At 35.9% G+C, this 24,371-nt stretch overlaps 1 protein-coding gene across 2 annotated transcripts in view; it reads right to left on the reverse strand.

Moving 5' to 3' along the window:
• Window positions 1-667: 667 nt before the first annotated feature.
• CPA3 (carboxypeptidase A3) overlaps window positions 668-24,371 on the reverse strand; it is a 29,468-nt gene continuing 5,764 nt past the window's right edge. Inside the window, exons 4-11 of one of the 2 annotated variants that reach the window (XM_026497242.3) lie at window positions 18,601-18,703; window positions 18,394-18,495; window positions 16,730-16,831; window positions 15,331-15,441; window positions 14,319-14,409; window positions 13,095-13,297; window positions 11,197-11,281; window positions 668-1,245 (exon numbers count right to left, since the gene is read on the reverse strand). In XM_026497242.3, coding sequence (XP_026353027.2) covers window positions 1,058-1,245; window positions 11,197-11,281; window positions 13,095-13,297; window positions 14,319-14,409; window positions 15,331-15,441; window positions 16,730-16,831; window positions 18,394-18,495; window positions 18,601-18,703 — 985 coding nt within the window. In that variant the 3' untranslated portion in view covers window positions 668-1,057. The remainder of the gene's footprint in view (window positions 1,246-11,196; window positions 11,282-13,094; window positions 13,298-14,318; window positions 14,410-15,330; window positions 15,442-16,729; window positions 16,832-18,393; window positions 18,496-18,600; window positions 18,704-24,371) is intronic. The other variant, XM_057315919.1, reaches the window with a different exon arrangement.

The following is a 24,371-nucleotide window of genomic DNA, read 5'->3' on the forward strand; positions in this document are numbered from 1 at the left end:
ATGAGAAGTCAGTTTATAGGAAGTCAAGCAACTCTTTACTTGTTCGTCAAATTCTGGTCAGGCATCTGTGTTCTGGGTTTCTAGATTGTAGACACTGCTGTAGACACATGATGAGGCATTGAAAAATGATGGTGCTGGGGGCAGGGTGGGGGGAGATGTTTTGTAACTCTATCTTAAGCAATAGGATTAAAGCAGTATAAAAGTATAAGTTACTCCGATTGTCCTTAGTCAATGTGACTTTCTCTCTTAAACTTGTACTACATTTCCAGGCTTTTTCCCCATCCATTATGACAGCAGGGCTCACAGCTGACCAGACTGTCTTGGCTGTGTTAGTAACTGTGTTTTGGCAGGTAGATTATGGCAGGTTAAATCAAACTGTTTTGAAGTTAGTGTACGTTATGTTGATGAGAACTGGATTGCTTGTTTGAAGCACTGAGATTCATCTCTGTATGAGCCACTTTATTTCCTGCTAGGACATCCTTTTGCTGTTGTGAAGATATAAACAATATTTACTTCTACTAAAAAGAAATATATATGCAGGCAAAATATGTTTTTGAATTGAAGATATTATTTCTTATTAACAGACTGCAGGAGACACATTAATGCTTGATTATTAATGCTAATAGAGAATTGTAGAGAGTATAGTTTATCAAAAACAGAAGACGCATTTTGGAATACAAGTTATTTTATTATATTAGTACATGAAATAGTTCCATGAAGGCACATGGAAAATCCGATTCTGGAGAAACCCAAGGTTCTCATTACTCTTCTGTGACCCACTGTATATCATGTTTCAGAATTCTCAAATTATACTTCTTGCCGGGTTTGAACTTTATTTGGAGCAAAGAAAGGTAGTTGAAAGCTTTCACTTAAAGCTGTTTGTTAAGGTGCTATTAAGAGTAAATAAAAGCAAAAAGAAATAACTTTAGGACTTAAGTGAGCAAGAGAGGGACCTATTCAGGTAATGTGGAAGCTATATCTTGGGATAATTGAAGATTGACTTTCTGGTAAAAGACACAAAGAAGGATTAATTCGCTTATTCCAAACCAAGGCCACTTTAGGAAGTATGCTTGAGGATATACTTGGCAATAAATTTAACAGCTAGCAAGGTCTCTTTACATGTTGGCTTTATCAGAGATTCTGGAAGGAGAAAACCAAATTTGCCTTTATCTCGGAGTTCAAAGGCAAATGTGTGTTTGATGCCCAGGTTGTAAGCCCAGTCTAAAGAAGAACCTGATGTCGGGTCTGTAAAACATAAGCAATAAATATTTAATTAGAAGCAAATGCTAATGTTTTTCTTGAAATAGAAATTCACTGGTGTAAAATTAGCAGTAAAAAATAATTATGTGTACAGTTAATTGCAGTAATGAATGGCAGTAGTGGTCTACATAGTATAGAGTGTAGAGTAAAACATAATCATGGTTTGGGGATCCACCACACATTTTAAATATGTGCTGCATTTTCAAAATTACATTTTGTTTGGGTCAGTACTCTAAATTGATTTTGTTTCCTGGGCACACAGTGTTGCAGATGGAGATGGTCTGGGCAAGTGCAAGCAGCTGTGGAAACCAACTGAGAACGGGTCTCTGGTCACTGAAAACTGAACAGAAAGATCATGCATACAAGCTAGGCAAAAGTATGTTCTTTCTAATAGTTCAGGTCTCTTTCTACTCATGGATAAACTATTTTTATAGTTAAAAGACCAAGAAAGCTTAAATCAGTTATTTTAAGGGTGCATTTAATCCCTTAATCCAATTTTTCAATGTCAATTTTTATGAGATTTTACTAAGAATGTTATTTGAAAATCTAAACAGACATCTATAAATTATGTACATGTAAGGTTTATACAAGTGCATTTATGTATATTTTGCTTTGCACAGTAAGAAAACTACTTTCTTGTACATAAAATCATTTATGTTCTAGGACAGGTAATGCGTTTAATTGATAATTTTAGGTTTGAATGATGAAAATTCAAAGCTGTGATGAAGAAAGAAGGAAGAAATATTTTGGTAGAAAGAGGGTTGGCTCTTAAACTATTCAACAAATATTTAGTAAAGCTTTAATATGCACAGTGCGCTTTACTTCACACTGCGGAGGGTAGCTATGCAGGGTACAAAGATAAAGACGATATTGGTGTCTTTGGGAACTTACTGTTTAGGTGAGAGAAGTCAAAGATGCAAATCGATAGAGACAAGGCGGAATATGTCAGTACCATAAGGAAGGTACAATCTCTTATGAAGGTTAAGAAAAGATTATGTATGTCTGGTGAGGAGGATGACACTTCATGCTCAGTGCCTACTAAATACCACCTTCATGATGGAGAGCCCTGAAAGGTATTTTTCTGGATGGAAATGGAAGAAGGGCATTCTAATCAGTGAGCTACAAAGATGGAAAAGCATGAACGCCTTTTTAGGGACCAGTGCGATCCAGCTGGACTGGAACAAATGGAGCAGTGAGAGTTTGTGGACAAAGCTCAGAAGACCTGATACATCAGGACAGGTGTTTTGTTTGGGAGGCAATAATAGTTATTTTAGTGTTGCACTTAGGACAGTTAAGCTGGACTGGAAAGAGTAGAGACCACATCAGGAGGTATTGTGAAATGAAAGCCTGAACTTGTGTAGAGTCACCACACTGGGAATAGCATTGAGGGCTTTATGTCAGAAACATTGGAATGGAAGAGTCACAAAATCTGATAAAAATGATTGAGATTTCAGTCTGGGTGGCTGAAAACAATCAACGCATTATTAATAGAAATGGGAACTCAGGGAGGATAGCGATGGGGAAAAGAAAGGATAAAGGAGGGAAGACAAAACGATGTTTAGCATCAACCACATTTAGGAAGGAGCTTGTGAAAATGAATTTTGAAGGTATTGGCAGAAACATTATAGGTGAAATTGGCTTGTGCACATTCAGGATCATTATATTTTCTTGGGGGATTGATCCTTTTATCTTTATTAATGCCCCTCTTTGTTTCTAGCAAGTTTCTTTGGTCTGAAATATACTTTATCTGATATTTAATATGGCTACTTCTCCTTTGATTAACATTTGCATGGTATATCTCTTTCTGGCCTTTCAGTTTCAACCTGTCTATGTTATATTTAAAGTGAGTTTATTGTAGACAGTGTATTGTTCAGTTGTATTTTTTTAAGTCCACTCTGCCAGTCTGTCTTTATTTAATATCTTTAGGTAAATTATTGATAGGACTTAAGTCTGCCATCTTATTGTTTGATTTTTATTTGTGCTATCTGTTTTTCATTCTTCTATTTCTCTTTTATTTACTTTTTTTTAAATGAACATTCTAAAGATTCCATTTTAATATATTTATTTATTTTTATTTTATTTTTAAAGAAGATTTTATTTAGTTGACAGAAAGAAAGAGAGAGAGCACAAGCAGGTGGAGCTGCAGAGGGAGAGGGAGAAGCAGGCTCCCCACTGAGTGTGGAGCTGGACACAGGGCTCAATCCCAGGACCCTGGGATCCTGACCTGAGCCAAAGGAAGATGCTTAACTGACTGAGCCACCCAGGCGCCCCCATTTTGATGTATTTATAATAGCATGTTTGAGTCTATCACTTTGTGTAGTTTTCTTAGCGGTTGCTCCATGTATTGCATTATCCATATATAATTTACCACTATCTGCTGATATCAGTGTTTCACCATGTCAAGTGACATATAGAAATCTTACTTGCATTTAAGGTCTTTTTATCTTCCTACTTTTAAAACATAATTGTCTTGAGTGCTTCTGTACATGCATTGAGGATCACATCAAATGGAGTTATATTTTGTGGTTCCACCCTCATGAAGAGATAGTTGTTCATTCATTCACTCATTCATTCATTCATTCATTCCCTAATCCACTGTTCTTGCTTCCTTTCTGTTGTTTTAAGGCTTCTCTTGTTACATTTCTTTCTGATTTGGAGAGCCTCCTTTAGCCATTTTTAAAGGGTAGGTCTTTGGGTGATGAATTCTCTTAGTTTTCCTTTGTCTGAGAAGGTCTTCATTTCCTCTTTACTTCTGAAGGATATTTTTGCTGAATATAGAATTTAGGGTTGATCTTTTCTTTTAGCACTTGAAAAATATTGTCATTTCCTTTTGGGTTCCTATGGTTTCAGTGAGAAATCAGTCATTTGAATTGTTTTTCCCTCTAGATTCTCTGTGGTTGCTTTCAAGAGTTTTTTCTTTGTCTTTAGTTTCCAGAACTTTTAATTATGTACTTGATGTGATTTTCTTTGAGTTTATCCTATTTGGCATTCACTCAGCTTTTTGGTATGTTGGTTTATGTTTTTAGGAAATTTTATGAATTTCAGTCTTTATTTTTTCATATATTTTTTCCATTCTCACTCTCCGTCTGTTCTGAGACTTTGATGATATGAATGCTGGCTCTTTTGTTACTACACCTCAGGTTCCTGAAGCTTTGCTCATCTTTTTTTCAATTTGTTTTCTCTCTTCAGCTTATCTGAATTCTTATTTTGTCTTTAAGTTAATTGATTCTTCTCTCTCATATTCATTCTGCTATTGAGCCCTTCCAGTGAGTTTTTAAGAATTTAAGTTATTGTATTTTCCAGTTCTGTGATTTCCGTTTGGTTCCTTTTATATCTTGCATTTTTTGGGTGAGATTTTCTGTGTTTTCATTTGTTTCAAGGATGTCTAATTACTTGTTGAAGGATTTTTATGATGGTGACTTCAAAATTCTTATCAGATAATTCCAACATGTAAATCATCTCAGTGTTAGCATCTGTTGATTGTCTTTTTTCATTCATGCTATGATTTTCTTCATTTTTGCTGTGACAAATGATTTTTCCTTGTATCCTGGACATTTTGTCTATTATGTTAAATCTCAAATCTTAACTGAAACCTATTTTAGCAGTCATTCATCCTGTTTAGATTTAGTGTGCAGGCCCTGGTCTTCTTTTGTGACTTGTGTTTCCGATGACAAGATGGTTTTCAAAATCTTTGCATGGCTATTTAGTCTGGTTTGTTCCCCTAGTGCAGCTGGCTTCCCATTGATTGCTGCAGGTGACTGCTACATGGGTGAAAGGTGATCCTCTTAGCTTGGCCACCTGGTGCCTCTAGGTGGCAAATGAGGGCTCTAGCCTGCAAGATAGAGCACTTCCCTGATGAGGAAGAAGCAGAAAGAGGAGGAGGGGACTGAAGAGAGAACCCTGTGTGGTATGTGTGTAGTGTACCAGTTTTTTTTTTTTTTTTTTGAAAATGTCTACTTTTAGAGGTAGTCTGCAGAGATAGAGTAGGAAAGAAGGAGGAGGAGGCAATCCAGGAGAATTCATTGTTAAGAAAGGCAAAGGAATGGCAAGAAGAAGGAATATCAACAGGGTCCAGTGTTGTAGGGAGTTTGTGGAGCGTGTGAGCTGAGATAACTGATCAAGAAGGCTGTCATTTTTAGCTAGAGTTGGGTTTAAGTTCATTAGAAAAAAGTTTAAAAAAGTAAGACTTTGGTAGCGATAGAGGTAGGGTAAGTAGCTGGGGCGCCTGGGTGGCACAGCGGTTAAAGCGTCTGCCTTCGGCTCAGGGCGTGATCCCGGTGTTACGGGATCGAGCCCCACATCAGGCTCCTCCGCTATGAGCCTGTTTCTTCCTCTCCCACTCCCCCTGTTTGTGTTCCCTCTCTCGCTGGCTGTCTCTATCTCTGTCAAATAAATAAATAAAATCTTTAAAAAAAAAAAAAAGAGGTAGGGTAAGTAGGAATTATGTTTTGTATGGTGATTTAGAGTGTACCAGGCATTTTAATAAACTTGGCCAGTTTCTAGCTGTACTAGCTCCCCATTTGCAGTTAAGTAAACTATTGTGATTTAAAAGAGTTAAAGAGTATGGCTATTTCACTTTGACAAATTTGCTTTATGTGAAATTTCTCATTAAGATTAGTAGTGGTTATTGAGAATATATGCAATTGGTGTTTCTTCATAATTGTGTGATGTTAGTATAATACATTTTCTTTTTTGATCTCAGTTTTTGTATCTTCAAAACCTTAACTTTGCAAACAAAACCTATATAAGGCATAAAATAAATGCAACACTAAAAGCTTTTTACTTGTAAGAATACATTTTTATAAAACTTAATCTTTTGAACATGATACTTAGCCTTTTATTTATCTACATCTAAACCTACTAAAATATGTGTATTTATAAAATATAATAACCACTTGCTAAATAGCAGGTACCCTTTTAAGTGCTTAATGTATCTTAACTCATTTCGTAAATTCCTATCACAACCTTAGGATTTAAGTACCAATTGCTCTTTTACAGAAGAGGAAATTTAGGCCTGGAGGAATTGAACAGTTTGCTCAAAGACACTAGCTAGTACATGGTTGAGTCAGGAGTCAAACCTAAGAGCATGTGTTTAGGGTTTGTGCTATTAACTATTGTACTATATGACCCACTGTATGTCAATCTATAGTCCTCCCAATAAAAACTCTCCTTTGAGTTCTGCAAGATAATTTTTTGTTGTTGACAACATTTTCTTAATATGTTGTCATTAAAAAAATTTTACACCTTTCAAAGCACATTAGGTGCAAGGAACTTATTGTAATAAAATCAAAACAAGTCAAAATGAAACTGAACCAAACTGGGAATCTGGTTTTAGCCCGCAGGAATCTACATAACATGATGCTGATGGCTTAACATGTGTTTTTTGAAAAAAATATTATTGACATGCATTAAACATAATAACCGACACTTTTATGTCAATACTAAGTTAAAGTTCTGTTTGAAGCAAGAGCTAAGCTAGAGGTATGTGGGCATAAATTGAAATATTTTCTCTGCATTTTTGTTGCCCCTTAAAATAATCTCAGCTTGAATATTTTAGTAGATAGAGATTGGGTTTTGTGAGTTACAAATGTGAGGTCTTGATTTTCTCTTTTTCAAAATGTAGAGTGATACACAGTGTGGAAAACAGTATCGGATTGAGAGACAGGAGCAGATCTAGCAATTTGGTGTGTGAAGAAGGCAATAAGAAAGGCACTCTGAAATTAACTTTTTAATTTACAGTGTGACTCACAGATGGATGATATTAATGATGCAAGCTATCTATTTCTGTCAATTCAGTGAACTGTTCTTACTAACTAGGTACTATGTTCTAAATTATTTCTAAGATGGTAAAGGATTGGATAGGTCAGCAGTATACAATTGTAAACATTTCACAGTCTTTTACATTAGTTTTTGTGCCATCTAAATATTGCTGGTTTGTGGCAAAGAGTTGGTATACCATTTGACTCTGGTCTGGAATGCTGATCTTTGTTCCTATTTTTCCCTAAATTGATAAAATCTTTCTTTATCTTATTTTTATAGTCTATAAGTGAGGGATTAAGTTTAGACCAGTGGTTCTCAAACCTAGTTTAATCTTTGAATCACTTTGGGTACTTTAAAAAAATGCAAGTGACTGGCCTCTACCACAAACTAATGAAATTAGAATTCCTGGGGGTGGGGCCTAATCATCCACATATTTTATTTTTTTTTTATTTTTTTTTTTTTAAAGATTTTATTTATTTATTTGACAGAGATAGAGACAGCCAGCGAGAGAGGGAACACAAGCAGGCGGAGTGGGAGAGGAAGAAGCAGGCTCATAGCGGAGGAGCCTGATGTGGGGCTCGATCCCATAACGCCGGGATCATGCCCTGAGCCGAAGGCAGACGCTTTAACCGCTGTGCCACCCAGGCGCCCCATCCACATATTTTAAAATCTCAGATGATTCTGATGGGAAGTCAGGCTTGAGAACCATGAATTAGATCATCTCCTAGATTTCCTCCTGGTTTCAAATTTTATGATTTTTTATTTCCTTGCTGTATTTGCTTCTTGGGTTCAGATTGCAAACTTACTTTTTCTGGAGGTCAGAGCTCTTTCCATAATTTGGGTTTAAAAATGTTCCCTCAGCTCTTTACTTTGGTCTCCATCAAATCAAAGGAAGAAAACCACTAGCAAATGCTATAGATGCTTTCCCTGTGTCCTGGGACAACCAGGGTCTTGGAATGACTAAACTTTAGTTGTGGGGTGCTCTTATTTTCTATTCTTACCAAGTCAGTGACACTTTGTTACCCCCAGCTTCTCATGAATGTTTGATTAATTCAATCAGATGCTTTATTAAAGCAGTCACTCTTAAAAATTTTAAACATCTATCAAGCTGCTGCAGCCCTATGTGAAAGAGGCAATTCTTTCTAAATCTGCATTTCTTTCTTTTTTTTTTTAAACATTTTATTTATTTATTTGACAGAGATAGAGATAGCCAGCGAGAGAGGAAACACAAGCAGGGGGAGTGGGAGAGGAAGAAGCAGGCTCATAGCAGAGGAGCCTGATGTGGGGCTCGATCCCAGAACGCCGGGATCACGCCCTGAGCCGAAGGCAGACGCTTAACGACTGCGCCAGCTACGCGCCCCTAAATCTGCATTTCTTTAAAAAATCTTTTAATATAATTAAAAAAAAATTAAGATACTGCTACAAAGTTGTACAGAATAGTAATTCCTCTTCATCCTATCCTTGCATTTTGAAAGTGATACATGATGGCTTGGAGCCATGGTATTTTTGGCTATCTCTTTCTCCCAGTTAGAATATAATTCCTTGAGAGCAGTTATTGTGTTTTAATTCTTCTAACCTACCCCTCTGGGCGCCTGGGTGGCACAGCGGTTAAGCGTCTGCCTTCGGCTCTGGGTGTGATCCCGGCGTTCTGGGATCTAGCCCCACATCAGGCTCCTCTGCTGTAAGCCTGCTTCTTCCTCTCCCACTCCCCCTGCTTGTGTTCCCTCTCTCGCTGGCTGTCTCTATCTCTGTCGAATAAATAAATAAAATCTTAAAAAAAAAAAAATGACCTACCCCTCAAAGCTCCAAAGTTCTGGGCTGTGAGGGGGCATTCCGTAAATTCTTGCTCATTAAATTGACTGTGATACAATGCCATGCATAGCTTTAGTATGCTCATAATTTGCATATATATGTAAATTGCATATATATGTGTGGAAAGTGTGAGAGCAATAATCCTTTGATGTTCTAGTTGCCATTTGCGAAGTGTGTTCCTGTTTGGAACCCTTTGTTCTTCAATGCCAAGAATATCTAGCTTGTTTGGTCCTGCAGTTTCTCAATATTCACTAAGTAGGCTGCCATTTTAAACTGGTGTTCTAGTGTGTCCTCTCATTCTTTGCTCACTTTTGGTCCACTTACATAGCTGAGTATATCATCTTTTTTGAAATCTCATTTTCATCCACTTGTATGTGTAATGAATCTCTAGCATGGCTGTGTTGTAGCAAAAGATCTGTTTGGGAACTGGCAATTGACTGTGTCATTGTACTTTCTCTTCAGCTTTTTAACAACGACTGCTTGATAGGTGATTGCTGATGAATGTTCTCTGGGAATGGGACTTGTCTGGTTTTTTGTTCATTTTTCTAATTCCACTGAAGCTGCTTGCAGTAAGTTGGCTCTAGAAGTTGTATGTGATGATTCAGGCATTTTTGAATTCCAGAGCAATTAGCAATTATTGAGGGTACAGACTTTAATTCCAAGTTTATATTTTTAGCTTGGGTTGGGAAAGTAGATTATAAGGTGTGGCTGGGTAGAATTATTGCAAGAAATCCATGGATTCACACGTACATATATCTTCTTTTCAATCCACAAATTTAAAAAGTGTAATGGAAATAAGTAATATTTGTTTGGTGGTGGTGCGTTGTTCATGAAATGTTTAAAAATTAAGGGCACCTGGGTGGCTCAGTTGGTTAAGCATCTGCCTTCAGCTCAGGTCATGATCCCGGAGTTCCGGGTTTGAGCCCTGCGTCAGGCTCCCTGATCAGCAGGGAGTCTGCTTCTTCCTCTGCCCCTCACCCCACTCATGCTCTTTCTCTCTCTCTCACTCACTCTCTATCTCAAGTAAAAACATAAACTCTTTTAAAAAATGTTTAAAGGTTAAACAGCAGTCTTCATGCTAAGAGTATTGGATGTCATGGCTCTAGAGAGTGATGCAAGCTAAATGGAATCTAGTCTTGTGGTTTCAATCCACGTTCACTCTTTTTGGATCAGTCAGGGTGCTGTTTTAATTGAGCAAGTTTATGAATTAATTCTGCTGTTGTTCTATGCCCTGCACTGCGCTAGATATTTTGTGGTCTGAGAAGAGATCTGAAGTATAATCCTTGCTTTTGAGAAGTTAAGTTTTGTTAGGAAGTTAAGATTTTGTAGGCAGTTCATTGGGAATTTTCCATTCTTTAGTTCTAAGAATTGAAACTGATAAATGATTTGGAGAAAAGGCAATTTTTACTGAAGTATTTCCAAACTAAGATCAGTGGGATCTTGCTATAAGAGAAAAAATGATTTCACTTCCCAAGGTCTGAATTAATGGTCTTTGGTGAAAAATCAAATGAATTTCTTTTCATTGCTTAAAAATAGAAAAACCTGGTTATTTTAGCTACAGAAACCAAGTGAGAAAGCGTTATGTGCATGGTCAAGATCATGGGTTTTGGTTTTGTTGAAACCTGAGACTAAATCCCAGTTTAGCCAGTTACAAGTGCGGCCTACCTCACAGGATGTTGTGATGATTAACTGAGATTGTGAAATCAAGGGCCAAGCACAGTGCCTGACTTGTCAGAAATCTGTCAGTAATTAAAGAAATGCACAAAGACAAAGAAAGTCTAAAAAAATAGTGAAGAGTTAGAAGTGGTACTTGGACAATAAAACAAAAGCAACAGAACTAGAACCCTTACATCCTCTTCCTTAATCCGCCATAGACATTTCAGTTTAACACAATAGGAAAGGGGTGGTGAGAAGGACAAGAAATTGGTTTTACATGATGAAAGTGGCTGTAACTTTTGGCCTACCCATTTTCCTACCAGGAGCTAGGGAAGCCTGTCCAATTAAATAACAATAACAACAACAAAAACTGTTGAGTTTGCTCCAACTAATTCTTGTTAGTTCCCGTGAGGATAAATGTTGTTCATGGGGAACAGGAGGGTGGATGAATTAAACCAAAACTTAATCTTGATTTAACAATTTCTGCTGACCTTGTAAACCCTGTATAATTTGTTTCTAGAAAAGTCTTATCCCCACAAAAGGGCAGAATGTATCCCCTAGATTCACATGTAATTCAGAATCATTCATTGAAACTGAAGTTTAAATGAGCAATTCTAGATGTTATAATCCTAACTTACAAATTCTTAAATTTCTTTAATATTTAAAAAGAGAGGGAAAATAACACAGTAAATAATAGGAAAAACTTACAGATTGTTGATGCTATTGGGCCATACATGTAGCGGGTTTCATAACGAGTTGCTAGAACATCAGTGCCGATTTTTGCAACTTTGGCCTGGAGAAAAAGGGAAGTTAGAGTTGGAATGATAGGAAGCTATGTAAATACTATTAATTTGTTGGGAATTAAAAAAAGGAAATTTTACTGGTTATTTGGCAATTGAAGATCAAAATAAAATCAAAGGTTAAATGAAAAATTTATTTTTGGTAAGATATATTATCATTGTGAAGAATTCTAAATGTGAAATCAGTTATAAATAGAAATGTCATATCTCATTTTGGATTTCTACCCTTTCTTTTCTCTCTTCTTTCTCCCTCCCTCATTGTTCTCCCCCACCCCCCGCCCCTTCCCTGCTTTCTTCCTTTTGTCCTTCCTTCTAAAAAACATATTCTTCATGCTTCCTCTCAGATACTTTTTGGCCGCAGATAACTTGTCTCTTCCAAAGTTCGTTTCTCCCATGTTCCTGCTTCCTTTGTTTTTATGGGCACCACATTGCCAAAGGACTTTTCCACATTGGATTTTAGCATGCTGAGGGAAGAAATATGGTTGACTCTTCTTTAAAATAGTTGTTAAATTAGTATTTCTCTTCTAGGGTGAATGCATTTCATGACCTTTAATACACATTAGTGCTTCATGCTATGAGAATGCTTATTGGGATGAATTTTAAAGGCGTATAATCACTAACATATTTGTACCCTCAATGAAGATTTTTAGTTTGTATGTGTAATGTATATAACCAAAAGATAAGTTTTTTCTTAATTAATTTAGTTGCTGTGTAAGAACTCTTTACTCAATAGGGTTTGTTGTGTGTATTTGTATTTTTAATCGGTAATACCATTTTCCTAAGGGCAGACTGAAATTACATTGCTGTAGCTTTTCATGAACTAATCAAACTCATGGGTTCAGATTCTCAACTATATTGGCTAAATAAATGACTATGGGCCACATATTGCTTGTATATTTTCTTTGTTGTATATATACAGATGGTTTTAATGACTGGTTCAAATCTCTGCTGCAACTGAAATTAAATGCTGTTGTGCTGAATACAATGGATGGAAATCAAAATGACAGTTGTGACTTCTTTTTCAAAAAAAATATTTTTAAAAAATATGAGGCAGTATTGGAACCATAGCTTTTACTGAATGTGCTGTATTTATCAGGCCCACATGGGATCTGGGACACTGAACTTTATCTGCTTTATTTCTTTTCTTTTACAGCAATTAAAAATATCCCTTTTTATGGATATTCACACTGCAGGTTCTTGTGATGCACTGGAACCCATAAGCAAAGGTTTTGTTTGTTTTAAGCCAACTTGATCAAATTAGTTTTCATACAAAGGAAGAGGATGCTTGTTGGTTCTTAGTTCTTGAAAGGCAGTGTGTTCTCAGTGAGGAAGCTTCACAAACATTCATAATGTTCTTTCTTTGGATAGTAATAGAATTAATATTATTTCCAAGTTGATTAGGAGGATAAAAATATAGATCTTCTCAAATATGGTGTTTTAGGGACGTAAATAGATACCTTTCTGTTCTATTAGACTTTTGCTGCATGTGATTTTACAGTATGTCTATGGTAAATGTTTATATAACAGTCTGTGTAGTAATGGAATTCTAGTCTGAATGGCCTAGACATTGTTCCCTACTGGCTTTATCTTAGAATCACACTGAAAGATTTTATCTCTTTTTATCACATGAAAAATTAATCTAGGAATTATGACTTTTAACTCTAAGGTAAACTTTTTTAGTTCCTTCCTTTGGTATTAAAATGTGAAATTCTTTCAACATTATGCAGTTGTTCATAAAGAACAGTTGTTTGTGAAAGTCAGCGGTGGTGTCTGTCAGTGCATAATCATAGGCTTTTTTCTACATACCAGGTCCTTGTGGTTAGGTGGCAGTTTTGATGTATATCCGTAGGGAAACAATAGCATCTGGGAATAGGAGTGGAAAGTGATATAGGCCTTGATTGATTTCAGATGGCTTCGAATGAAGTCAGTGACAGCTTTGGTCTCTTTCTCGGACTCTGGTTCTGGGCCCCGATAGATATCTGCACATGGATTCTTGGTGTTCAGAAAAGCTGCAGTGGACATGGATGGATGAGATGACAGTCTGCTCCCCATCAGAAAAGCTCCTGCCTCTTCTGACATGGACTCACAAAATGTTTTAAACATTTTCATCTCCCGGGTTTACAGGGCTGCCTCAGTGTCTCTGGAGTCATAGTCTTTGCAGACCAGCTTTGTACACACAACTCAGAATGTGACAGACCCAGCCCACTGGAATATTCTTAACCTTGTTTATTTTGCCTCTGTTTCCCAGGGTTATAGGAATAAAATACCAGAAGCAGCTCAGAGCCTGGAGCCAGATAGACCCAAGTTCCAGTTCAACCCACTCCAACTTGTTGGGGACTGGTGTTAATTACCTTTTTTGAGTCTGAGTTTCTTCAACCCATTAAAGCAGGCAGCACTCGCTTACGGATAGCTGCTATTATCATAATTACTATGGTAGAATAAAATTAAAAGCTGAGGTGGTATTTTCAACCAAGTTAGGTAAAGAAAAAATTTATGAATTGGGGTAGTGGTAATTTCTCCTTGAATATATGTAATGATGAATTCATATTTGTATAGCAACTACAGTGTCATCTGATGTAGCAGGCCTCTGCTTATCATGGCATTTCCATTAAACCTTTTCACTTTCTTTGCCGCAGCTGTTTCTTTTCACTAAACATCTAAAGAACTATCTGTATGCTAGTTTTAACCACTGGTATTTCTCAGCTTTTATCAGACCAGGAAGAGGAGGGACCTGAGACCTCTCTTCAGATTATCTGAATTTTTGTGCAACTGGATAGTGCCTGATTTTTAGCAAGCTAGATATATTAAGCAAGAGATGGTTTGATAAACAACCCCACCCCCCACTTCCTCCTATATAACAAAACGTTCATAATATTTCTAGGGTAGGGATAATTATCTTTTATTTTTTAGATTAGAAAATTAACACTCAGGGGATACATATTTTTACTGAAATAAGTCAGTGGTTTAACTGAATTTGTTGTCGAACACTCTTTTATAGCTATTTTCCTTGAGATCAAGTGTACTACTCACAGTTCCACGAGGCATTAAAGTTCCTGTTGAGGTCAGTGCCAATGCATTTGGAGTTTTGGTTCTTGGAACGATTTTTTCTCCACATGCGGTTCTGCAGGATTGAATGATGGAGGTGTTTACACCAGATCAGTTTGCATTTTTCAGTTTGATCATTTCAGATCCTTTCTGCAGGTGTCTACAGCTTTATTTGAAATCTACCTAGTTAACCTGAGGCTCCTTTTTATAAAGAAAAATATAGTTTTCCTATAACTTTTAATATTTTCAGAAACATTGTTTTTTACATTAATATTCTAAGGCCTTGATAAAATAATTTAGTTAGCTTTAAAAACTGTTGATTAGTTCTCAGTACTAGAAAATGATCAATAATGTTCTGAAATTACCTATAATTTAAATTATAACTTCATTACATCCTTCACTATTTATATATTTCAGATATAAAACAGGCCAAATTGTGACTGTTAGAGCATAATTTTCAGAAAAGAACTGAATGTGATAGTATCTGTTTGAAAGTTCAGTATTAATCTTATTAAGCAACAATGGGTCAAAAAAGGATCCTGTTAAAGGACAGATACACAGACAACTGTGTCACTCATTTATTTATTAATTTTTGATAAATTTATTCCACATCAAATTCTATTACAGATAGATTGGAATACAGTGGCTTTTGCTTTGAGGTCAGTGTTCAGAATGTCTTTAATTGACTTTTAGTTTTAGGTAGAATGTGCTTTTGGTGTATCATATAACATACATTTCTTTTATAATTATTGCTCTGTTTCATTTTTTTTTCATTTCTAGTTTCAGTGGCAAAAATTTCCTATTATTTCAAGGACACCTATGCAACCAGGAAATCATGCTTGTCTTAGTCTGAAATTGAGATTCTTAAAAATATATTTTTCTGAATTAGAATTAACTGGTTACTGAAACCTTAAACTTAATGCATAACAATCAATGTGCATTAAAGTCAGTAAATACTATATTGTCCAAATGCAAACAAGAGACTATGGTCTCTTACCCGTGTCCATGACCAAATATATCCATCAACATTGAATACAGGAAGAACATAAAAATTCATTTGGTCCAGGAGTTTGGTCATAATTTTATTTTTTCCGTAAGTTTTGGCTGCCTGTAGGAGTAGGAAAAAATTCAGCTATTGGTGTAAAGTTTATCACCATGTGGAAAGTTGTGGCTATAATAGTCATAGCTACCACTCCTTTGGTCATTTGCCTAAGGTCACATGATTTCAAACATATTTCTCCTAAATAGCATGTTACTTATTCAGACTAGTGAAATTAATTAAACTGACCATTCTTTAAAGGATCATTTAATTGTCAAGAGTGTAGCATTCCACATATAGCCTGCAAGGTATGTTTTATAGGAAGAATGGAGGCCAAGTGAAAAATTAGCAGTACACCTTGCTTTACGTGGATTCTTTCCTTCACATCCTTTAGGTAAATATAGATTGAGTTTGTAAGCATAGGAATATGTAAATATTGGAGAGGATTCATAAATTAATTATAAATAGGATTAAAGAAAAATGCTGTATTAATAAAAAGCTCAAGCATTTAGATTGACCAATCAATTCCTTTTCTCCCATCAGATTGAAATTTCTGTAATTATCTATACTTTCTATGGCTACCTAGAACCTCTTTCATTCTTGCAAAATCTCTTCCAGGTACATCTGTTCCAGAGCCAAGGGATTTCTTTTAGCCTTGTCACATGTATTCCTTTATAGGTTGAATAAGGAGAGCTCTTGGCCCTGAACTGGAAGAGCTAAAACAACTGCAGGGATAAATAAATTCTACTGGCAGATTCATTCCTAGTTAAAGTATCCATGCTCAGAAAGCCATTGTCATACATATTATATCAGCATGTTGTATGCAAAAGCTGGCAGAAAAGAGAAAGTTAAAAGATAGTAGGAGTAGGAATAGAATAGAATGAGAAGAACAACTCATAAGCTGGATTGACCTTTAAAAACAGTGAGTTATTTTTCCTTCGGAAAGGAAATTAAGTATGAAAATTCCAAGTGTGTGATTGGCCAATTAAAGATCTAAACAGGAACTCAAAGTGTGCTTTGAGCTCACTGAAGAAAGGCCAAGATCGTAGGTTGTAATGTTAAGACAGTTGCAGATCGTCCATACCTTGCTATAGGGGAATCCATATCATAACCCCCCCAAATTCTTTAAGTTTTATAAACTGTCAGCTGGAATTCAAGAAGTTTGAAGGAAGGTGTCAATTTTAGAAAAACCTCAACAATGAGTAAAATCCAGAGCATTTGTTTCCTGACAGCACCAAATGTGGGCCCTTCTAGTTAAGTGAAACTGCACTCATTTGGAAAGGGCTGTTGCCACTCAGTGAAGTGCTGGAGATTTGACAATTAAAGGAGAATTGTATGAGCGTTCTGATTCACTTACCTGATAGACAAACCACTGGCAGAATGCTGGGGAGATCCATTCTCGTGCATGAATGCCACAATCCATAAAAATAGCCTTTCTTCCTTCATCCCTTTTCCCAATCTATTTAAAAATAAACTTGAGGTATTATTTTGCATGGGGTCACACATTGATCCTTTGTTGTCCAATACCTCATTCCTATGCTCTCAAAGCAATTCTTTCCCCTGTCTTCTGTTGAATGATTGCATATGCACATATTATTTTCAGGTAGGACCATGGCACATATCCTTAAATGTCTATACATAATTCATAATCTGTTACATAGTCTATTTTTTTCAAAAATTTTTCCTAATGTCAGAGTTGCTTTTAGGGTTTTAAAAAAATCACAATATATTGTTTTTCTTATTTTATTGTTAACATCCTTTGGTCTGAGAAATAGATTATATGTTGTTTCTGTTTCTGCCATTTCCTTTTGTTTTTCTGGCTTCATAAATGGGATGTTTAGCTTTGGGTGGAAAAAATTTTGTAGTTGTGTTTGCAGTGGGTAGGAGAAACAGTGGCTGGATGTTTGAAGGGCTGTCATTTTGAAGAGAATTTAGATTTGTTTTGGGTAGTTGGGGAGACTGAATGGATGGGGGGAATTCAGGGTAAGGAAGGACTTCCTGGTTATTAAGGGTAGGTCTCAGGGAACACTGTCTTTGGATGTAGAAAAATCCAGCAGCAGCTGATTGGTAATTGTCAGGTCCATTATAGAAGGGAATTCCCCATCAACATAGGGTTGAAATGGGGCACCTGGGTGGCGCAGTCGTTAAGCGTCTGCCTTCGGCTCAGGACGTGATCCCGGCGTTATGGGATCGAGCCCCACATCAGGCTCTTCCGCTATGAACCTGCTTCTTCCTCTCCCACTCCTCCTGCTTGTGTTCCCTCTCACGCTGGCTGTCTCTATCTCTGTCGAATAAATAAATAAAATCTTAAAAAAAAAAAACCAAAAAAAAACAACACAGGGTTGAAATGCCTCACGTACTGTGCTGGGATCCTATGATTCTGTGATACTTAAACTTCTCTTTTCTTCATGACATTTAGTCACCAGCTTCACTGAATTTTATTTTATTTTATTTTATTTTCATTTTTTTATTTTTATTAAAAAATTTTTTTTAAAAAAGATTATTTATTTATTTATTTATTTATTTGACAGAGAGAGAGAGACAGCCAGGGAGGGAGGGAACACAAGCACGGGGAGTGGGAGAGAAAGAAGCAGGCTCCCAGTGCGGAGCATGGAGCCCGATGTGGGGCTCGATCCCAGGATCCTGGAATCACGCCCTGAGCCAAAGGCAGACGCTTAACGACTGAGCCATCCAGGCGCCCCTTCACTGAATTTTAATGGATGGAAAACTGTTTTATATACCAGGGACATCATAAACTCTTATAATAAAGATATGGGATAAGATATTTATCTGAGTTTGTCCATTGTGTCCCACAAATGGTTTATTCAGGAACTTTCTTGGTTCCACCCAAAACCATCTGTCACTTTTATTTTTGAATGGACATTTGGAGCTTATATATTCTTAAAAAATATATATAAAACTTTTTATTGTCTCAAAATTCACTAGTTGTGTCACAAAGTACCTTTTAAATTCATATTTTTCCAAAATAATAAGAATCAGTAGTTCTTGAATTATTTTTACCTTGAGAACATATAGTGGGTTATCTTCAACAGTGGTTCCAATTTTAATACGAGAGACCATTTCGGGATGCTTATGCACCATTTTTTCAGTCCAAGCAACAATCTTAAGAAAAAAACCAATTTTGAGGAATTAGAATACAAAAAACTAAATGAGAACAAATGTTCAGGTTTATAGTGTTTTTTGAAGTACAGGCACTTTATACCATACCTTGTCCCAGTTATTGTATTTTGCATAGCTGTGCCTGCCTGGAATATCTTCTTTAACATCAAACTGTTTCTCAATCTCTTCTTGTAGATCATGAATCAAGATTCTGTTTGACAGGGGAATGATAAAATATACATTTATTGGAGGGAAAAAACCCCACAGTTATCTTTCATTTACAGAAATTTTCTCTTCCTTTTTCTCTATCTTAGATCAAGTTTGCCCTGTTTCTTCATTATTCTCTAACCATCTCTTTTAGAAATGTCATGTGTCTGGCTTCAAATCTTCCCATTTATCTAGAGCTGTGCTGTTCAATGTGATAGTCTAACCACACATGGCTATAGAGCATTTAAAATAGGGGTTGTCCAAAAAAGAGGTTGCTGTTATGTCAAATATACACAACATTATGAAGACTTTGTATAAAAAATTATGTAAAACATCTCACTAATGAGTTTTATATTCATTACATTTTGAAATAATATTTTGAAGTAAAAATACTGGGTTAAATAAACTATATTGCTAAAATTAATTTGCCCATTGCTTTTTAACTTTTTAAATGTGGCTACTAGAATCTTTAAAATTGCACACGGGGCTTGCGTTAATACTACTGTTGGTCAGCATTGATCTATAGTCATTCTCTAACTTTCTTCAAACACATACATGTTCACATACACACAACACAGGCAATAGTGGATACTCTTACATACAAATTTACTGACCATCCTGTACCACTTCATACTTTGAGAGTTGGGAGAAACTTGAATAACAGTGATAGTAAGCACTTACTTAGTACTTACCACGTCCCAGTCATTGCTCTAAACCACCTTATGTACATTAACTCATTTAATCTTCACATGAAATTATTATCCTCATTTTATAGATGAGAAAACCGAGACACAAAGTTTTTAAATAACTTGTCCATAGTTACAGAGCTAAAAAATGGTTAGGCTGATTTGGAGAGAGTGAAATAAGAGGCAGGAAGAATTGTTAGGAGGCTAATTGGGGACCCAGAGCTCTTATACCTCTACCCTCTTCTATATTTTCATTTCTATTCTCATCTCTATTCCTGAGTTATCTCATCTCATCTCAATGAATTCCATGGCTCTAATGGTTGCCCACATTTGCATTTACAGTTGTGGACTCTCGCCTGAACCTCCCACACCCCTAGATTTTCTCCTGCTTCTCTGGTGGCTTGTTCATCCAGCTGCCTACCTGACATTTTCATTTGAACATCCATTTGTTTCATATGGGCCAGGTCCTGATTTACATACGTTATTTTATTTTTCTCTTGTTAATATTATACCCATTTTAGAGATGGGGACATTGTTGCTTAGAAAGCTTACATACCCATAATTTGTGTGTGTTGGGGTTGGGAGTTTGAATGCAACCTTACTTGACTTTAAGATTTATGTTTCGGAAATGCCATTATCTCATATGTACTCAAATATTTTTGTATATTTTGTCTGTTTGGGGATTTTCTGTTGTGCTCCACTGATCTGTTTTCCTACTCTTGTGTAAGAACCAAGCCATATTTAATTATAGTTTTAATATTGAATTTTAATATTTAATGTAGTGTCGTCTTATTCTTGTTTCCAAATTTTTGAGTAATTTTACCTGTTCTTAATAAATATTTGGTCAGAATCATTTTAGAAATTATTAGAATTATTAGAAAAATAATTGTACTAAGTTAGGAATAAATTTGAGAAGAATCTAATTATTAATGGACCATAATAAAGCTGTCTTTTTGATTCTTCAGTAAAATTTTGTATATTTTGTTTATTCATATATTTTTATTAGTCTTGTGAGTGGCTTTTTTCTCACTAAACATTTGAACTGGTTATTCATATATTAAAAAAACTTATTGCTTTGGTTATACTTATTAGCTACCTTATTAGTTAAAAAATGATCTGTTCACTTCTAATGATTTTTTAGTTATGCCTTTAGGATTTTTGTTTTTTTTTTTTTGTGGTTTTAGGGTAGTTATTTCTTCTGTAAAAAATTATACGTTCTACTTTGTTTCCAATAACTACTTTTTCCCCTTGCTTTATTGCATTGGTTAAACTCTGAACAATGGAAAATAATAGTGGTGAAAGAGGGCATTCTATTTTTTTCTGCTTTTAGCAAGAAAATCTGTCTTTCACCACTACATATAATGTTGATTGCCACTTGAGATTAATATGGTGGTATCTATTGATATGATCAAATTATTATTGTCCATTGGTGTCTAGTTGCATTGAATTTTATTATTAGGTTCCTTAATATGTTAAATATAATGTTACAACCATCAGAGACTAACAAACACTCTCACAAAAAGCTTCATTCATCTTATTTTAGATAAGATTATAAAAGGCTTATTTAATCTAGGAGGAATACATTGGACATAGGTAAAATGACTTGTAGAAAGCAAGCATACTATCAGTAGGTGATAGCAAACAGCAAAAAAAAAAAAAAAAAAGGAAAATAAACTACATCAACAGAGGAGGGATTTAGCAGACAAGGGTCAGTGGTCCTTTGGTGTAAGTCCAAATGACCCAGCATATTTTAAAAATGTGAATAACCCTTGAGGAGATCATTCTTTTATAGCACAGTGTGAAAATTCGTGTTGGTAATAGTAATTCCTCAATCAAATTAAACTACAGTATTCGCTATACTTTATTTTTCAGGATAGAGATTGATGGCTTATAATGGAAATGTTTCAGTGAGATATTTAAAATCAAGAATTGTTTGAAGTTGTACTTGAATAGTTTCCTTATTTGGATTATCATAGTTGCAATTGACTTTTTATAAAAAAAAGCATTAGTATTGTTGATGGAATGCATATGTATTTTCCTTCTGTTAGCAGTAAGTCCTATGTAGGAAGATGCTGCCTGTTTTTTAACATGCATTCTAATCATTTAGGATAGTATCATGCACTCTTTCACCTCCATGAACCCAATCATAAAAGGAAGTAGTGACCTGGTGGGAAGAGGCTCTGTGGTCATTCCTGAATTCCAACCCCATTTTGGCTTAATACTTTATGTGATCTTGGGTGGGTTAACCGCCTCTCTGAGCCTCAGTTTACTCACTTTTACAGTGGAATCAAACATGTCTGCCAGAATTGTGGTGAAGATGAAATGAATTGAAATGTGGGAAGTGATTGGCAAGCCATAGGTGCCCAGTGAAGCTCAGTATGACAGTGAAGTTGAGTCACAAAATTGACAACTACTTCATAGACTTAACATGTCTTTGACCCAGGCCTTGGTGGTATGTAGTTGTTTGACTCTGATATCTTCAATTTCTTACAATAATGAACTGTGACACCGTAGCACCCACTCTACTTGTCTCTTTTTTCTTGCTCATTGACTGGTCTGAGTTTGGAGACAGAAGATAAATGAGGTGTACTTCTAATTAGAGTTTATTTAGCACATGACACCAAGTACTACTCATGAATATTGATTCCCATTAACATTACTGACAAACACATTATTATGCACATTATATCTAATTCACTGTATGCTTAGCTTTTTGACTTACGATGAATCTGGGATTTCTCAGAAGAAAAATTATGACACCAGATTTGGAATCAGGTGTGGTATGTTGCACTAACACTCATGAGGCCTGAGAGGGTTAGAAATTATATTTTGGGTGGTCACTATAGACATAATGAATTCCTTTAATTAATTGTTTTAAGTTCTAAAGAGGGTATGAGGCTTTTTGCTTTACCTGCATTTATAAAAGTAGAGCAAAAGGGCAATTTTATGGTCCCAGAGGTTGATTTGTAACATAAGGCAGTATTAATTAGTCACAGGAAGCTCGTATCTAAGAATATTTTTAGACTTACACATATCAATTTAGCTCTTGTGATAACAGCAGCAAGAGAAAATCGTGTGAGCTAAAATACGACCTTTCCATAAAGCAGCTGCATGAGGACATCAGAATAGTGCCAGATTGTTGCTGATAAGGACTAGAAATTAAGCCTAAGGCTGGAAATTAAGAACTAGGGCCAGATGTTATTTTCATGAGCCCTTTCACTAACCAGCAGCCAGGCTTAAGCAGATGAAACCAAATTACTTTCTCCCAAATATTATTTTAGCACTCCAAGATTTGTCTAATTTGTTAAAGAAAATCCTAAATGTAGATGAAAGGATAAATAATCATTGCTGAGGATTTAGTCATATAAATGGCTAATGTTTATCGAACCTTTCTTATGTGCCAGGAATTCAGCTCAGCATGGTATTTACATTTTATCATTTAATCTTCACATCAGCATTATTAATTGGGTACTGTTATCACCCCAAAAGGTTAGGTAGAGGTTTCCAAAGTTGACATAACTGTTAAGATGCAGAAGTTGGGATTTGAACCTAGAGGTGTCTGACTTCAGTATTCCAGTTGTGAGCCATTATACAACAGTGCTTCCAGTGACAAGGAGTGAAATCCTTGGATATTGCCCTCAGACCTGTAGTCTTCTTAGTCTACTGAGTATTGTGCAGAGTTCGCCCAGTTGACCAGCTCTCCTGGAAGGCTGTGTCCCAAAGTCAGGACGTAGATAAGAAGTTCAGAGAAGAGGCAAGATGAATACTTTTTTGACAATTTCAGGGCTCCCTCCATCTGTTGCTTTTAAAGAGTAACAGAGAAATGGAGAATGGTAGGCCAGTGTATGTGACTGCCATAGGCTCTGGTATATATATGTGTGTGTGTGTGTGTGTGCGCACACGCACGTGTGTGTGTGATAGAGAAACATGTTCCAGGGATTCAGAGTCATTATTAATGGTGTCTTATAAACTGTAAGTCTGGATTGCGTCCCCTCCTCTATGCCCACATTCCAGCAGGATAGGGGCTACTCAAAAAGCATGATTTCAAGTTTTCACAAGATCCCATTTGTCCCCAGTAACTCCCTAATTGGGTTACCATGTATACAACTAGGCATTTACTGACATGGATTTCCCAACATTTGAGGCACACTTCTTTGTTGAATAATAAACTTTAAGGCACTAATTTATTCACTAGGAGGGAAAGGGAGCATCTAATGATAGCCCTTAGTTATCCTCTGTTGTAGAGTGTGTATGTGTGCATGTGTGTGCGTGCACTCATGTAAACACATGTATAAGTGTTTCCCTCACTTGCATTAGTAGAAGTAAAGGAACCAGGTGATTTTATGGTTCCAGTCAATCTTCATGAAACCTCTACAAAACACCACTGTAGAGATGAAGAAAATGAGGTGAAGACAAGTTAAATAAATTTTCAATGTTTAAATACCTAATGTGTAGTTTAAATGGGACTGGACCCAGACAACCTCACCGAGAATCCACATTCTTATTTACCACACTGTTCTGCTTTCCACCATCACCAACATCTCTTTGCAGTTTGTAGCAGATAATCAGCATACCTGTTTTACTCTTGGGCAAGTAATATATAAAAATGTAGAGCAAAAGGAAAAATGAATGGAATAAGACATTAGAATCATTTATTTGATTGGAATACTTATCTGATAGGACAGTATATATACTCGGAATATGAATTTGTGTCTGACTGATCATTATTGGGTAATTAGACATTAATATGAAGTGTCGATGAGTCAGTTTGATATAGATTGGTCAGTTTGATGTAGATTTCTTTTGCATTTCCCATATAATCTTATGTGCATCTTACTAAGATTTCACTTAATTGTATCATTTGTTTTGCTTTGTATGTGTTATACCATATATGTTAGTAGTTGTTTTCTGAATTACCTTTCATTAACAATTCTTTATTTTCTGATTTTACCTTTTGATCAAAGAAAAGATAACCTAAAATTGATC

This window comes from Ursus arctos, unplaced genomic scaffold, assembly GCF_023065955.2.
Source record: "Ursus arctos isolate Adak ecotype North America unplaced genomic scaffold, UrsArc2.0 scaffold_20, whole genome shotgun sequence".
Taxonomy (NCBI): Eukaryota; Metazoa; Chordata; class Mammalia; order Carnivora; family Ursidae; genus Ursus; species Ursus arctos.